The sequence below is a fragment of the Grammomys surdaster genome, unplaced genomic scaffold, assembly GCF_004785775.1.
Source record: "Grammomys surdaster isolate TR1022 unplaced genomic scaffold, NIH_TR_1.0 126071, whole genome shotgun sequence".
NCBI classification, from domain to species: domain Eukaryota; kingdom Metazoa; phylum Chordata; class Mammalia; order Rodentia; family Muridae; genus Grammomys; species Grammomys surdaster.
Genome location: NW_021620880.1, coordinates 2412820 through 2430256, shown reverse-complemented (window position 1 = coordinate 2430256; position 17437 = coordinate 2412820). Strand labels below are relative to the sequence as shown.

Below are 17437 nucleotides of genomic sequence, written 5' to 3'. Positions count from 1 at the left end.
TCCCACCCAACCAGATTCCTCCCTCCTGCTGCCTCCTGTGATTATTTTGTTTACCCTTCTAAGTGGGATTGAAGCATCCTCACTTGGGCCTTAATGCTTAAATTTCTTATGGTCTATGGATTGTATCCTGAGTATTCTGTATTTTTTAGCTAATATCCACTTATCAGTGAGCATATATACACTGTATATCCTTTTGGGTCTGTGTTTCCTCATGCAGGATGATATTATCTACTCCCATCCATTGGCCTTCAAGATTCATTATGTTCTCAATATTTAAAGGCTGAATAGTAATCCATTGTGTAAATGAACCATGTTTTCTATATCCATTCTGTGTTTAAAAAAACATCTCAGTTGTTTCTAGACTCTGGCTAGTAAAAATATGGCAGCTATGAACATAGTGGAGTATGTGTCCTTATGGTATGGTGGAGCATCTTTTTGGTATATACGCAGGTGTGATATAGCTGGATCCTAGGTAAAATTACTTCCAATTTTCTGAGGTACCACGAGATTGATTTCCAGAGTGGTAGTACCAGTTTGCAATCCTACAAGAAATGGAAGAGTGTTCTTCTTTCTCCATTTCTTCACGAGCATGTGCTATCACCTGAGCTTTTAATTTTAGCCGTTCTGCTTGGCATAAGGTGGAATCTCAGAGACATTTTGATTTGCATTTCCCTGATGACTATGGGTGTTAAACATTGATTTAAGAGCTTTTTATCCTGTCAAGACTCCTCTGCTGAGAATTAGTTTAACTCTGCACCCCATTTTTATTTGGGTTATTTAGGTTTTTGCAAGTTAACTTGTAAATTTCTTTTGTATGTTTTGGATATCAATCATCTATAAGATATAGGGTGAGTGAAGAGTGCAGATTTATTTCTTTGACAGTGTCCTTTGCCTTACAGAATCTTTTCAGTCTTACGTAGATGTATTTATCAATTGTTGAGGTACTGAAAAGACACTGACTGCACGAGAAGGTGAAAGAATGACAAGGATTTCATGGCTCAGCAATACATGCAGTTTTGCATGTGTCTTCTCTTGTGGTCACTGTAACTATTTTGGGAGTGTGGTATCAAATTGATAAATATAAATTCTTGAAGTTTTCAGCCATCTTTGCACCAACATAAAATGTGCTTTTTTTCCAGAGTCACAACCATTATACACATGAATATTGACAGGTGAAAAACTGTGAGTTTCTTGACTACACAACTTCTTAGCACACTGTCTTCTAGTACTACAACCCAGTCCAATACACAGAACTACTCTTTTTATGAGGATGAAAGATTTCTCCCAACACACAAACAGAGAGAGAGAGAGAGAGAGAGAGAGAGAGGGAGAGGGAGAGGGAGAGGGAGAGGGAGAGGGAGAGAGACAGACAGACAGAGACAGAGAGACAGAGAGACAGACAGAGACAGACAGACAGACAGACAGACAGAGAGGTACTCATATTTTGAATGCTGATTTTATTTTAGTAATGTAGGGATGAACAAGGTAGCTTTGCAAGGAACAAAGGAGACTGCTCTATTCAGAGCAGTGAGAAGAGCTAAAAAGACAAGGTCTTGCCTAGTCTCCTCATCACAGGTAGACTCGGGATAAGGTCCACTTGTGATTTTTGCAGGGATTATATTGATTCAGGCAACACAGGATGGCAATTTTATTCTTTTGGCACAGGAGACAGACTATCCACTTCTCCAGAGATGTTCTTCCAACCTGTACTCCCACTGTCTAGTCGAAGATTTAGCTTATGAGTCTCTGAATCAGACTGCATGCAACCTAAAAGACACAGCACAAAGCTATGTAAGGGACCATAATGAGAAAAGAGGCCTTTCCTAGAAGTGAAGTGTGGACATAGTACCATGCATTAGAGAGGAGAGGGACAATTATCTCCAGACTTCCTCAGGTTATCTCAGAAGAAATCTCCATACTCAGATGTTAAAAGAAGGTACCATATCAACAGCCCATGTTTCCATAAAATTGTCTTCCTTTTTATCCTTTGTTAATGGCACCCTTTCAGTTTAATGTACCCTGTAATATATTTCTTTTATAACACTAACTAGTGATGGAAGCCAAGTATGCAAAGGATTCTTATCCAAAAGATTTTGTTATGAACACAAATTAAAAGGTCATTGTAGTAAGAGAACTAAGAGTACTCTAACTTAATTACTGTTATATTCCCCCAGGGAGACAGTGAGATTGAAAGGATGGCCATCACAAGGAAGCAGACACCTACAGTGAAAGTCAGTACCATTTCTGAATACTCTCATACATCTTGAAAATAGGAAATAAGAGATGGGCAGACGAATTTCTGAGTTCCAGGCCAGCCTGGTCTACAGAATGAGTTCCAGGACAGCCCAGGCTACACAGAGAAACCCTGTCTCAAAAAAAAAATAATGAAAACACAGCATATCAAATTTTGCCGGGCAGTGGTGGCACATGCCTTTAATACCAGCACTTGGGAGACAGAGGCAGGCAGATTTTTAAGTTCAAAGCCAGCCTGGTCTACAGAGTGAGTTCCAGGACAGCCAGGACTACACAGAGAAATGCTGTCTCATAAAACTAAAAAAAAAAAGAAAAAGAAAAGAAAAAGAGGAAAAACAGAAAATAGGAAATTGGGCATGATCCTATTGTTCACTAAGGAAATCATGATCTTCTTTAGGACCCCAAAATTCTAATAATGAAGTTTGGATACTGGAATCAGTAACTTTTGCCCACTTGTAGTACAGCAATGGGATGAATTGGGAAGATTCTCTCTGTGCCATGGTGATGGGCATGTTGAGGGTGCCTTTGATTCAATACAAAGACATTTATAAACTACTAGCATAATCTTGCTGCCACTTACTTTGACTGAACACCCCAAGAGCTTTTTTCAGTGTAGAAGTCAGAGGGAATTTCTGTGGTTTACAGAAAGAGCCAGTAAAGTCATCCATGCCAAGGGTCCAGATCATGGCACCTCCAAAATTGTTCTGTTGAAGCCAGTTGGCCTGGTTAAGAAGAGAGGGCAAGATCATTTGGATTCTTGCCACTCAGCTGTGGGCCTCAGTATATCAAAGGGACTGTACTTACCTTGATAAGAAAACTTTGAACATTGTCATACCCAATCCACTCATTGTCATGATATGCATAGGGAACTTCTTGAGGGTCATCCCAGGCCTGAGTAGCTCCCTTTGCCAGGAAATCACAAACCTTTAAAAAGACAAAAGATCTAATCCTTGAAATATTATGATATGAAAGAAAAATGTCTTTTTATTTGATATTCTTTGTGCCTCATTTTTAATGAATGTTATTTGTCATTAAAGATGTTGAGTTACATTTTTCAGTAGGGTTGAGCAAAAATCCCCTGTTAGAAACAAATCTCTGCAAATAAACTATATTAAAGGTCAACTTTCTTTTTTTCAATTGTTTACAGATTTTTAATTCCACTGTTTTGTTTTTTTGTTTTAGGTGTGGTCTAGTGAATAGCACAGAATAAGTTTACACAAGTGCTTTTCCTCCATATGTGGCTTGAATGTTGTCTACAGGTTTGAGAAACCATAGTTGCAAAATCTATTCAGCCACAACGTTCCCAATACCATACTAGAGATTGTACCCACAGACATTTTCATCAAAAAACAAAAACCGAGCTGAAGCACAGATGAGAACCCATCTCACATTATTTTCAGATGCTCTTCTAAGCTCCAAATCTCAGCAGTCAAGTAACAGAATTCACAGTAGTATGATACTTTCACTTAAATTTACCTTGCCTCTGTATTAATGGAACACATCATGCTGTGGTCTGTTATGTGAATAAACATTGTATTCTACAGATGAATTAGTGAAAAAGTACATAAGACAACATTTTATAAATTTGGAAGGACATTGATTAAAGCTGGTAGGAACTGATCAAAATATTCAGATTGAGCTGATTCTACGATCCTGCCTCCTGACCCCAAGCTACAGAACAGTTCTGAGCCTGAAAATGAAACAATACTGGACATCCAAACTACCGACCTCATAATAGGCCAGGATCCCATTTTCTTTTGTGTAGGGGCCTTTAGGGCCTGGGCTTGAGGCTGGGGCACCAATTCCATGGATAGTGGAGTCAGTCAAAGAGAAGGTCTGTGCATATGTTGGGAATCCAACAATAAGTTTCTCAGATGCAGCCCCATTTGTGTTCCAATAGTTCATGATGAAATCCTGAAACACAGATGAGAATCAATAGATCCAGCCAAATGCTGACTTGTTCTTATATATGTTAACTCTATGTTCCAATTGTACAGATTCTGTAATTAAAGACAGGAAGATTCAAAGATTTTCCAAACTATATCACTAAGTCATTGTTAATATTTCATGACCAGTAGTCTGAGAGGACTGCATATGCTGACTTTCTATTTATTTTATATGCCTTAATATCTCATCATTTAGATTTTATCTAGCATGGTATGCAATACAACTTTTTAAAATCTTACCACATTGCGGAAGGTGTTAGTGTCAGTTGGGTGTTTGTAGAGGGGACTGTTTTCTCCAGTGACTCTCTCTTTATAGTCATGAAGATTATAAGTCATGACAAGGAAGTAGTCCAAGAACCTTGAAAGGAAGAAACTCTTAAATCATTTCTGATGAAAATATCTCACATTCTTTCAGGAAAATGATATAATTTCCAAGACCTGTACACAAAGCACTAAATCAACAAGTCCTAAGGATTAGTATCCTCTGCCTGAATTCCAAGAGGCAATAAAGAGTATGAGGGGCCACTTACTGAGAAAGCTGGGGGATCTCATAGGCAGAATCAATGGTGGAAAATATACCAGCTACTGTAGCAGTGACCATCAGCCTTGGCTTGCTGGTTTTACTGGATTCCTGTTGAAAAGCTTCATACATTTCCTACAATATATTTAGGTATAATTCACATTCATTTTTCCTATTCAGATATATATATACATACATACATATATATATATATATATATATATATATATATAATGTATCTTACTGTGATGATTTTATCAATCAGCTCATTAAACATTTTGACAAATTTATTTTTTTTTTTTTGGTATTTTGAGACAGGGTTTCTCTGTGTAGCCCTGGCTGTCCTGGAACTCACTCTGTAGACCAGACTGGCCTCAAACTCAGAAATCTGCCTGCCTCTGCTTCCCAAGTGCTAATATTAAAGGCATGCACCACCACTGCCCAGATGATGTATTTCTAATAAGCACTGATATTATAAACATCACTATGTACTACCTAAATTTTTTACCTAGTCATCCAAAATCTAGCTTCCAGCTTCCTGGTCAGAGCTTCACAACCATCACCACACAGAAAAGATTTGTTAGCAGGCTTTCCTACAGCAAGTTTTTCATTTGGAGAAAACTAATGCTTTCTCAGTACCTAAAGAATGTCATGAGACCAAGATTTGACAGAAAGAAATGTAGAGTTAGAGTAATCCAATGAGGAAATTAGCAAAGACTGAGTAACAAGTACAATTCCATTCCAGGGGAAAGTCACATGTAGTAAGGTCAGCTCGTTTGACATGATGCAAATCCTTTTCTAAGAGAATGCCCACAGTCATTATGATATAGTCCCAATAAAGATACATTCTAAGCGTAACTTTAAGATAGGGTATGTGAAGATAAGTTGTGGTTCTTCTTTTAAAGCACATAGAGTAATATACACATGTAGAAGACTGCAGTAATGCATGGCAATATCTAGGGATCTTGGTGATCCTCAAACTCTAAACTCTTGTTAGACTTTGCTCAGAAACACTACTTAGAAATAACATACTTGTGTCTTCTCAAGTTCAAAATATTTTCTCCTTTTCCTCACCTGCACCAGGACAGTGAAGAGATGCTTGTCCTCAGGAGAGCCCCCCGGTGACCCAGGGTATTGCCAATCCAGGTTCAGCCCATCAAATTTATACTTGCGTAGGAAGTCAATAACTGAATTGATAAAAGTCTGACGGAACTCAGGAGTGGACACCATGTATGAAAAACTGAAGAAGTCCAACAAAGTTAGTGTGAAACCTTGAGATAGACACTTTAAAAATAATATGAATAACTCCATTTCTTCCTTGGAGCCCTTCCCCTGGCCTCCTTGGTTTTCACCCCATCTCCTCCCATAATCATGCTTCTTCCTATTCTACATTGGCATGATTTTCTTGTCCCTATGATTCCAAATTGCCTGTGACATTGTCAGTAATCGAACACATGAGTTAACAATGTTTATTTTTTCTTCAAAAAGCCTTTCATATCAAGATACTCAAGAAATCTTATTCATTAGCTACCCTTTTATTTCTCTTCTCCAGAAGACAGAAAAAGAGAAGAATTTCTGTTACACCTTCTGTTCACAAAATTTTTTCTTTTCAAACTTAGTTCCTCTCAAACCACTCTTCATAAAACATTAACAATGAATTTATTGGTCATATATATTTTGGAAAAACTTTGAATCAAACTGTTTTTTCACAGAATCTATACAAAAATTTTACAAACCTCTTTGGAAGACATGAAATTACAGGTCAGAGGATTTTGTTTATTAATTTTACTTCAAACTTAAATATTTGAAAGCCAGAGTCATCTTTCCAGTATGTTCCACTTGCTATTAAAGCTCTACACAAAATTTTTATTGAATTGCAATGTCCATAAATAAACATCCTTAACACCCTTGCTAATGTTGTGAAATAACTGTATACATATAGACCTAGGCTAGGTTGCTTCAAAATAAACAGAGCAGAAACTCTGAAAAGAGAACTTACGGTGCAGGTCCCATATCACTGCCTCCAATGGCCAGAAGAGTTTTCAGCTCAATGTTCCTTTAAAGGAAAAGTAAAGATAGGGAATTTCACAATCTGTGTATCTCTGTTTATAAAGTACCACTGTGGTTTGTAATATGGTTTTTCTTATCCAGTGTTATCTAACATAACCCAACATACTATAGGTTCATTGTTTTATATTCCTGAAACTTGTCTATGTTCTGTCATAAATAAGGTCCAAGGCCCTTAGGATATAATTTTCAATCTGATTTTCTGGAGGTAATAGCTAACTTGTATTTATGTTTCTATAATGGAAAAATAAACTTAGCTTGTATTTTTTAGCAAAACTAATATTGTTTAATTTTCAAATATGGACAACATAATAATATGTAACATTATTTAATCTCTTGTATCTGACACTTGGTCCCTGAGACACAAGAGTGGACATCATATGCTGCTTTCTTGCTTGAAATAAGTTCTTCTCCACTTACGTAACAAGGAAGTTGACCTCCTGTGTTACAATATTTGCAAAATCATTAGAAACTGAAATAAAGGTGATAAGATGTGTAGTTATGAAGTAATTAGAATAAAGTATTTGGAAATCCCTGTAACAGTGCTGATGCAGTGGGTTTTTTTTAAATGTAAAAGCAAATTGAAGCCAACAATTTTTCAAAGGAACATCAAGATTGAATCCTTAAGACAAACAAATATTGAGAAACTAACATAATAAAAGATAAAATTTGGAATGAAAGAAAACATTTGTAAGCCATACATATAATACAGGATTAATATGAAATAGTGTGAGGAACACTCAGGATTCACGTAGATAAAGAAAGGTAGTCTGTATTTATCCATCATCTGTAAACTTTTATCCTTTGAGCCTTCTGAGGCCACAGCACCCATTGAAAAATCATGGCAGTCACTGTCAGGCAGCACTTCAAAGCACAATACCTATAACCTTTCCTGTTTCCTATAGCCCACTCACTGTGAGCTGATGTTCCTGAGCCAGGCAATACTGAGTAAGTTAATCACTTCGAACTCCATGTCTGTACATCCTTATTTAACTCTGGAGAATGCTGGAGGTTCCCACACACTAGTGATCCAGCTCACCCCAGATCAGAAACGTACCCCATTCTCACCCGTAGTGTTCAGTCTCACAAAGTTCAGAATGGCTATCATTAAATTATCAAAAGACCATGAATAATACTTTATATAGCAAATAAATGCTGCTGGTGTGTATGTAAATTGGTATAGACAATCTAAAAAATGAACTTCTAAGCCACAACAGTTCTAGAAATGTATCTTACATAACGTAGATCTCAATACTTACACATCCCTGTTCCTTGCAACTCTATAGCTACATAAAAGAATCACTTCACATTCCCATCAAGTAACAAATTTATATTGAAAATATGCCTCCACCTCCAATAGATAGGCACAACCCCCAGTCAATGGATGGAGCCACCCACCCATCTCAAAGTTTTTAACCTGGAAATATTCCTGTCCAAAGGAAGAACAGGGACAAAAAAATGGAACAGAGACTGAAGGAGGAGCCACCCAGAGACTGCTCCTGGGTATTTATCATGTTTTCAGACACCAAACCCAACAGTGTTGCTGTGGACAAGAGGTACTTGCTGATAGGAACCTAGTGCCTTGGAAGATCATGATAGCAACTGACCAATACAGATGTGTATGCTTGGAGCCAACCATCAGACTGAGTTCAGGGAACCCAGTGGGGTAGCTGACAGAAGGACTGAAGGAGTGGAGGGGCATTGTAATCCCATTAGAAGAATAAAATAGGCTGGTCTGACCACGCAGTTCTCCCAGAGACTTGAGAACCAACCAAGGAGTGTACCTGGATGGACCCATGGCTCCAGATACATATGTAGCAGAGGATGGCTTTTCCTGACAGCAATGGCAGGTGAGGCCCATGATCCCAGGAAGGTTTGATGCCCCAGCAAGGAGGATGCTGGAGCAGTGAAGTAGGAAAGTGTGGGTGGGTGGGGAGGACACTCATGCAGGAAAAGATGAGGGGCGAGGGCAGATGTGGGGTGGTAGATTGGTGTAGGGGTAACCAGGAAGTGGCATATCATTTGTGATGTAAACCAATGGAATGATTAATTAAAAATTGAAAAGTAAAGAAAGCACGGTACATTTTACACAGCTATACATTAATAGAAAATGCAAAACTTTCAGAAAAACAGTAAAGTTGGAAATTTGTAAAAATACTGGGAGAAGCAACCTAAGTAGAGAAAGATAAGTGTAACATATTTATCTTTCATATATTGAAATAACTCTAGTTTTCTAATGATTGCTTTTAGTAACTTAGGGATATAACAGTAGAGGAAGGAAATGGTTTGGATAGGTAAATCAAATCAAGACAGACAACTCCATGAACTTTAAATGAGTATAAAGAGAAATATACTGATGGTCTAAATTTTTAAGCAAGGAGATGTGTATAAGTTGAGAAAATAAGGGGAGACAGAGTAAAGAGCTTCACAAAACGTGAAATGTGTATGACAGAGCCACTGCATAATCTACTATTGGGAAACACAGTTAAACTGGGGAAGTTTGAAGACAGGAAACCTACAAGATGAAACAGTGCATGGCCACAAGCAAGGAGTCATTAAATAAAAACTCACTCTAAGTGTAAGGTCCTGTCTACAAGAGCCATGAATTAGATAGCCCACATAGGCTGCAAAACAGTTCAAGATCTTGCCAATATTCTTGGTTTGGCTTATGAAACTACATGATGAGACCATAAGGCCAAGTAGAAAATGAAAGGTTAGAAAGTTTTGATCAGAAAATAAAATCACAATGAGATAAGGATAGGTTCTATAATACTGTATTAAGGAATTCATTGGTTTAAAAAAAAGTATGTAAGAACACATGACAATCATGCCATAAAACATTCTAAAACATAGACAGGACCCAAAGATTTGTTATGTGTGGTAAATATCCATAGCATCAGTCAATGAAAAGATAAAGATAAAGGCATCAGCTGGGTCTACACACCGTGAAAAAAATCTGAGCCACCTCTTAAGAAGAATTGATGAGTGGCAACGATTACAAATATAGACACCAAATCAGACATCTCTGCCCTGCTCTAACCTGTTTTTCAGGGTGTTTAAAGTTTGATAGTCAGCCGTGTCATCTATGCTTTGGGGGATGATTCTGTTGTTCTGCATCCCAGCAAAGGCATAAATGAGATGAGTACACAAGCAGGGGTCGATATCTGCAGGACTGAATCTGCCCATTCCTGGCCTGGCCTTGGCCACATTGTTGTAGTAGCACATCAACTGGTAGGAAGGACCTGTGGAAGCTGAAAAATGAAAACAGCAGTCTGCTGTTAGATGACAGTGAAATCTGCTGATAGTTTGGTATTTCCTCTTTCCCTTTCTGTGTCTCAGATACTTTTCTTCCCAGAGAACTTGATTATATGAACACTCATGATTATGAGGCCAGAGATTTCAACTTAAATGTCAGACTCTGACTTGATCTTCTATTTAGAGCTGGTAGAGGTCCATGTTCAGAGAGTGCATGAATAAATCAGCTCACCTTTGCTGTCATGCTCTGCACTTAGCTGTTTCTTAATCTGCACATAGCCATACTAATGAAGACAGTACAGAAAGCTGAACTATGAGTCAATCCCTGATAGCCTATCTCTTTTCCAGTTTGGTTTATCTCTTCATATTGTCCTATGAATATACTAATAGATGATATAATTTCAAAAGCAGACATCTGGGTAAAAATAAATTAGGTTACTTGATGTCTATGGTAGACAAAGGTTTTTTCAACAAAATAATGTGAAATTACTGACTCACCCAGCAGCACATTCAGCAGAAGTGCCAAACCTAGAGAAAGAACAAATATTTATTGAGGCAGCTGTTGGAATCCTTACGAATTTTGAGAAATCTGAGCTCTCCTACTAGAAGTAGATTGCTACAATACAGAAGAAAATTCACATCTGTACCAAGGGTGGCCTTTTCAATGAACATACATACCATTCGCACTACAATTTATACATTTAGAAAACACGTAAAGAAACTCTTGATCCTCTTTCTGTGTCGTAATTGAGAACTATTTTTATCAGAAAAAAAGCTGTTTACACTAGCAGCATGCTCTGAAATTCATACATCCAGAAATACCTAGCCTATCAGAGCCATGGTGATCCAAGATGTCCTATATCAGAGGTACACTCAAGCATCAAAGAATACCAACTATAGATGAGTTTTTTGGAGGCATCGTTGAAGACTCTTTCCACAGATAATATAATGTAAAAAGCCACACACATATTTTGGGCTTCCAAATAAATCCCCTTTTTAAAGGATTTATCTTTTATTTTGTTTTGGTTGTGAACCAGCAATCTCATTACGAAACCCAGAGTAGCCTCCAACTTAGACCCACCTGACTGAGGGAAGCTTCCCTAGAGATCCAACAGAAACATGATATCTAATCTCTGTATTGCTTATACTTACAAATTGGACTTAGTATCATTCAAATATATTCTACATCTTAACAAACTTGGTAGAAAAATTAGAGTAATTAGCAGATTTGCAATGGCATGACTTAAATAATGACTGACACAATCTCTTTAAATGAACCAATCCTCAAGACTACCACATTTATGTCACCAGTACCAAGTACTCAAGGACAAAGAGGGAAAATATTTGCAAAGGAGCAAAGAATACTTGGATAGCTCTAGCTCCTCCCATTCATTTTTATCTCTCAAAACCCTAGTTTAAAGACAATAACAGACAGGTAAGCACAATTGCAACATCAGGCTCCAGGTAAACAAAGAGGAGCTGAGAGAATGACTAGCTACAAAAAGTAAAAAAGACATCAAGCATTGGACATAAGTAAGACATTCTTCTATGACAATGGCATTAATACCAAAGAAGCAGACATGTCACAGTAGCCCATAGTGGAAGACCATGAGAAATTGATTAAGTAAAAAGAGAGAAGTTAATTCATAAAGATAAAATCGAGCTGTACTATGAATCCTGCTCCATGGTTGTAAGATCATTAGATGAGAGAAAGCCAGGCAAGACCAAGGGACTATGTTTGATTACCAACTCACCCATGACAAGAATGACTCTAGCCATGGTGCCTTCAGACTTCCCCAGCAGAGCCTCCGTGTGCTTTTTATACATCTGAGACCCTGACTATAGCAAGGGTGTTCAAGTGTAAACACTTAATACATTTTTGTGTGACTAATCAGTAAATCTGCAGATGTACATATGATATGACTCAGGTACTTCAGTATCTTAACACAATCACCATTGTTGCTACCATTTATGGAAAAACAATGATATGCCGCTTAGCATTATGGTGAATAAAATAGCCTTAGATAACATTCATTCCATCAGTACCTTTGGGGCAGCAGTCTGCCACATCATACCAGCTTAAGTTTTGTTGTACAGATATTTCATATGTGGAATCAAATAGCATTCTTATGAAAGGCAAACAAAACAATTCTGTGGAAGTTACTAGCTACTTTAAGCAAATTTTCTTCCTGGAACTATTACCATAGACGTCTAAGTGTCCACTTGATATAACAACAGACACCAAGGAAATCCTGAGAATTATACAGACATACTTTTAAAAAGTGGCACTCCACCAGGTTAGAACATCTAAAACAAGTGGATAATTTTCTTGATACGTACCACTTACCAAAGTTAAATCAAAACCAGATGTGCAATTTGAACAAACCATTAACCCCTAGTGAAATAGAAGCTGTCATTAAATTCCCACCCCCCAAAAAATACTCAGGGCCAAATGAGGTTGGTGCAAAATTCTACTGGACTCTCAAAGACAAGTTAATGCCACTAACTCATCAAATTATTCCACAAAATAGAATGAATATTGGCAAATTCTTTCTATGATGTTACAGTTACCCTGATACTCAAACCAAATACAGTAAAAAAAAATACGAGGCAAGAATTATGGGTCAAATTCTTTTACAAATATAAATGTGAATACAAATATACTCAATAAGACACTTGCAAACTGAATCCAAGGAAACATCAAAAAGCTCGTCAGTCATAAAAAGTAGGTTTCATCTTAGAGATGTAGTGATGATTCAATAAATAAAATTCATGACAAATAAATGACAAAACTATATTGACATCTTAATAGATACGGAAAGGGCATTTTAAAAAACTGATGCTCCTAAAATATAAAATATTTGGAGATATTTGAGATATAAGGAGCATAGCTAAATATAATAAAAGAAGTTTACAGTAGGCCTCTAGCCACCATCAACTGAAATGGAGAAAAACTCAAAGCAAGTCAATTGATATCTGGAATGAGGGAACATTGCCTAGTCTCTCAATACTTAATCAATATAATTCTTGAAACCTTACCTAAGCAATAAAACATCTAAAGAGCAGGGAGAAACAATTGGAAAGGAAAAAAAAATCAAAGAATATTTATTTAAGGGTGATATGTTAATATACATAAGTGACCCTAAAAATTCTACTGGGGAACTTCTACAGCTGATAAATACTTCCAACAAAGTAGCTGGATATAAATTAACTTACAAAAAACCAGTAGCCCTCCTATATACAAATGACAAACAAACGGAGAAAGAAATTAAGGAAACAATATCATTCACAATAGCTTCAAAGGATATAAAATATTATATTTTTATACCTATTTTATTATATTTTATACCTACTTTATACCCTCATTGCTCTTTCAAAACCATGGCCTCTTTTTCATTGTTATATCATGTAAATATGTATGTGTACACACAAATGTATTCCTAAATATAGCCTTCTGCTCAGTCTATTAAGGAAAATAATCCCACGTGATAGACCAGACCTTGAACACACAGCCCAGAGATATTCTTTAACAGGACTCCACATTGGCCTTACAATAGAATTGTATATTGCAATTTTATATAAGCACAAAATATCCAACCTCTGGCCACTCAGGAGTTTCCACTCTTTATGTCACGTGATAACCAAATGTTTCCAGTTGCTACATGTAAAGAAGAATGTAATGAAGTCAAGTATACTGTAGCAAGGATACAAGCATAAGACCAGATACCCTGAGTCTGAAAACACAGAATAGGCCTGGGCTCACTGGCCCAGGAAAGGATTTCCAATAAGACTCTGAGCAGAGGCGTTAAGATCACAATTACTAAATGTTGTACAGAATCTGAAATGGTTCTGTACAGCAAAGCAGATGACCATTTGAACAAAGTGGGAGCCTGCAGCACAGGGGAAAAACATTTTCCTATAACAACTCTGATAAAGGCTAAGAGTTTAAAAGTATAAAGAAATTTTAACAACAACGTCTAGAAAACACAAAACCAAATTTTAAAATAGAGTAGAAAACTGGAAATAAATTGCTTAAAAGAGGAGCCAGAAATGTCTAAGAAAACAGCTGTCAAGAAAATCCAAATTAAAACCACTTTGATATAAATAAATTTTTGATTCAATAAAACTGAATACAGCACATGACATGACATGTTTGGGAGGATGTAGAGAAAGGTAAAAAGTTTTCCTTGATGGTGGAAGTGCAATCTGGTGCACTGCTTATGAATATCAGCATAGAGATTCCTGCAAACGTTTGAAAATTAATCCACCACAACATCCAACTATCCTAATCTTGGCCATTTCTCCAAAGGCTTCTACATCTAGCTTCAGGAATACTTTCACATCACGTTCACTGCTGCACTATTAATACTAGACCATAGTTGGAAATGATCTATATGGATAGAACCTGGTGGATATGTCATGAAAAAAATGGGACATTAAATACAGTGAAATATTTATCTGCTAATAAAAATTAATGAATGGAGCACAGATATTAAAGACAAATACTGTGTTTTATTTGAATGTGGATATTAGGTTCAAGCTTCAGATATATGTGTGTTGTAATCTAAGTAACTCACAAAGTTAGTTTTCTCATAAAGGACAAGGAAGTAAAAGGGGCTGTTACAAGAATGGGGGAAAAGAATGTAGATTTATGAGAGATGACAGTTAAACTAGAAGAGAAGGATTAAACTGAGAGGAGTGCAGGAGAGATGGATAAAAAGAGAATGGAGGGACATAAAACTAGTGTTAGTGGCCTTTTGAAAATCCATATAGAACCCTAAAAAACTGCTAGTTTTTAGAATGGATTTAAAGCCCCCTACATGAATTAGAACTTATATCTGGCACTGCTAAAGTGTGAGATAATCTGAGACTACATAGCTAATATACCCCTTGGTAAAATCTACAAATTTAACTCTGCTAAACGAACATAACAATAAACTGAATCCTAATCACATATTATTATAGCCATAGATCTGAGCATTACTCAGTTCTCACCAGAGAAGACAGGACATATTGTAGACGGTAATTAACAGTACACAAAGCTGCACAGTGTGCTGAGTGTAAGAGACTTATGAGTACTCAGCTCTTTATGGAAATTAGTCATTAAACTCCTCAATTATTCCATCAAGGCTCAGGGATCTATAGCAGAGGAGGAGAGGAGGAGCAGGATGGGGAGAAGGTAGAAGAGGAGCAGGAGCAGGAAGAGAAGGAGCAGATGTTGGAGAAGGAGGAGGAGGAGAAGGAAAGATATAAGAATCATAGGTGGTAGATGACTCCAAAGAAACAGTTATAGTACAGATGGACATAAAAACTCACAGAGATTGTGGCAGCATGCACAAGAGCAGAACAGGTTTTAGAGGTAACAACACTAAAAAGGGTAAATAAACACTGGGCTCCATCTCTAACCATATGGTGCTTGCAACTGATAGTCACTGGCAAAGAGAAAAATCAGTTTCATTCTGTGCTGTTTTTTGTTTGTTTGTTTGTTTGTTTGTTTGTTTTTCTAATTGTATAACAACCACATGCCATGTTATGCTCCATGACAGCAAGTAGTGGGCCAACACAAAAGAAAATTCATTTGTCTGTGGAGTATTTGCTGTCCTTTGGGTCATTTTGCTTTTGTCTTATTGGATGTTTCCAACACAAAACAAAATCTATTTGTCTGTAGCCTATTTGCTTTGCTCTGGTTTGTATTTTTGCAGTGATGGGTGTTTACTTGTTTTTGTTTTCGTTTTTGTGTTTCTGTAGGATTTTTTGAGAGAGAAAGAGTATGGACATGAGTGGTGGTGTGTTTAGGGGCAGGAGGAAAGGAAGAAACATGAACGAAACATAGTATATAAAAATAATTTTAATGGGATCACTGGTCCCTTCCTGTTTCGGCCCTAGCACTGAGCAGATTCCGGGTGACAGCTCTGCACCCAACCTCAGAAAACCCAGAGGAAGTGGGCCTCTCAGGAGCTCTAACCTTGGCAATATCTGACATATGGAGACAGCAATACCCGCCCCAAAGAGGGAGTAACTGGGACCCACTAGGACTCAGGAATTCACTCCTGTCCCGGAGCACTGGTTACTTCCAGTCTGAGCCAGAGCACTGAGTAGATCCCTGGCAGCAGCTCTTCACCCAATCTCAGAGAACTCAGAGGAACCAGGCCTCACAGGAGCTCTAACCTGGGCAGCATCTTAGGTAAGGAGACCTCAACACCTACCCCAAACAGGGAGTAACTGGGACCCAGGAATTCACCCCTGGCCCAGAGCACTGGTTTCTTCTTCTGGTCTGGGCCCAAGCACTGAGCAGATCTTGGGCCCCAGCTCTAACCCCAGTAGTAACACCTACCTCACACAGTTCTGAAACAACCAAGATAATAGGAAAGATGGGCTCTAGTAAGAAACAGGGCATGTAGCACTAAGGAGATCCAGATGGCCAAAGGCAAGCACAAGAATATAGGCATCAGCAACCCAGGGTACTTGGCATCATTAGAACCTAGTTCTCCCACACTAGAAAGACCTGAATTCCCCATATCACCAGGAAAGCAAGATTCAGATTTAAAATCACTTCTAAAGATGATGATATAGGACTTTAAGAAGGGCATAAATAACATGCTCAAAGAATTTGAGGAGAACACAGGTAAACAAGTAGATGCCCTTAAGGAGTAAACACAAAAATCCCTTAAAGAGTTACAAGAGAACACAACCAAACAGGTGAAGAAATTGAACAAGTACATCCAGGACATAAAAATGGAGGTAGAAACAATGAAGAAATCACAAAGGGAGACTACCCTGGAGGTAGAAAACCTAGGGAAAAATCAGGAGTCATAAATGCTAGCATCTCCAACAGAATACAAGAGACAGAAGAGAGAATCTCACCAGCAGTGGTGTTGGACGACTTTAATCCCAGCACTTGAGAGGTAGAGGCAGGCAGATTTCTGAGTTTGAGGCCAGCCTGGTCTACAGAGTGAGTTCCAGGACAGCCAGGGCTATACAAGGAAACTCTGTGTCGAAAAAGAAAAAGAAGAAGAAGAGGAGGAGGAGGAGGAGGAGGAGGAGGAACACGAGGAGGAGGAATCTCAGGTGCAGAAGATATCATAGAAAACATTGACACATTCCAAGTGCATCAAGGACCTCCACATAAAACCAGCTACACTGAAACTAATAGAAGAGAAATTGGGGGAAAGCCTTGAACACATGGGCACAGGAGAAATGTTCCTGAACAGAATACCAATGGCCTGTGCTCTAAGTCCAAGAATTGAAAAATGGGACATCATAAAACTGCAAAGCTTCTGCAAAGCAAAGGACACAGTCAATGGGACAAAGTGGGAACCAACAGATTGAGAAAAGATCTTCACCAACCCTACATCTGATAAAGGGCTAATATCCAAGGTATACAAAGAACTCAAGA

General features: G+C 37.8%; 1 protein-coding gene across 1 annotated transcript; it reads right to left on the bottom strand.

Moving 5' to 3' along the window:
- Positions 1-1648: 1648 nt before the first annotated feature.
- On the bottom strand, positions 1649-11820 carry LOC114611013 (chitinase-like protein 3). The gene is made up of 11 exons (XM_028755654.1): positions 11796-11820; positions 10540-10569; positions 9827-10028; positions 6719-6775; positions 5794-5959; positions 4730-4854; positions 4440-4557; positions 3982-4167; positions 3058-3177; positions 2834-2975; positions 1649-1767 (listed from the first exon to the last, which is right to left on the bottom strand). Exons 1-11 carry the CDS (start codon positions 11818-11820, stop codon positions 1649-1651), a joined length of 1290 nt encoding a protein of 429 aa, XP_028611487.1.
- Positions 11821-17437: the final 5617 nt, after the last annotated feature.

What these genes read in the sequence shown, in the direction of transcription:
- LOC114611013 (XM_028755654.1), bottom strand. Translation starts at nt 11,820, where the DNA reads ATGGCTAGAGTCATTCTTGTCATGG. An exon ending in TCTGCTGAATGTGCTGCTGG is followed by an intron (nt 10,029 to 10,539) that starts GTGAGTCAGTAA and finishes CAGCTTCCACAG; the next exon opens with GTCCTTCCTACCAGTTGATG. An exon ending in TTCAAAGTTTTCTTATCAAG is followed by an intron (nt 2,976 to 3,057) that starts GTAAGTACAGTC and finishes CTTCTTAACCAG; the next exon opens with GCCAACTGGCTTCAACAGAA.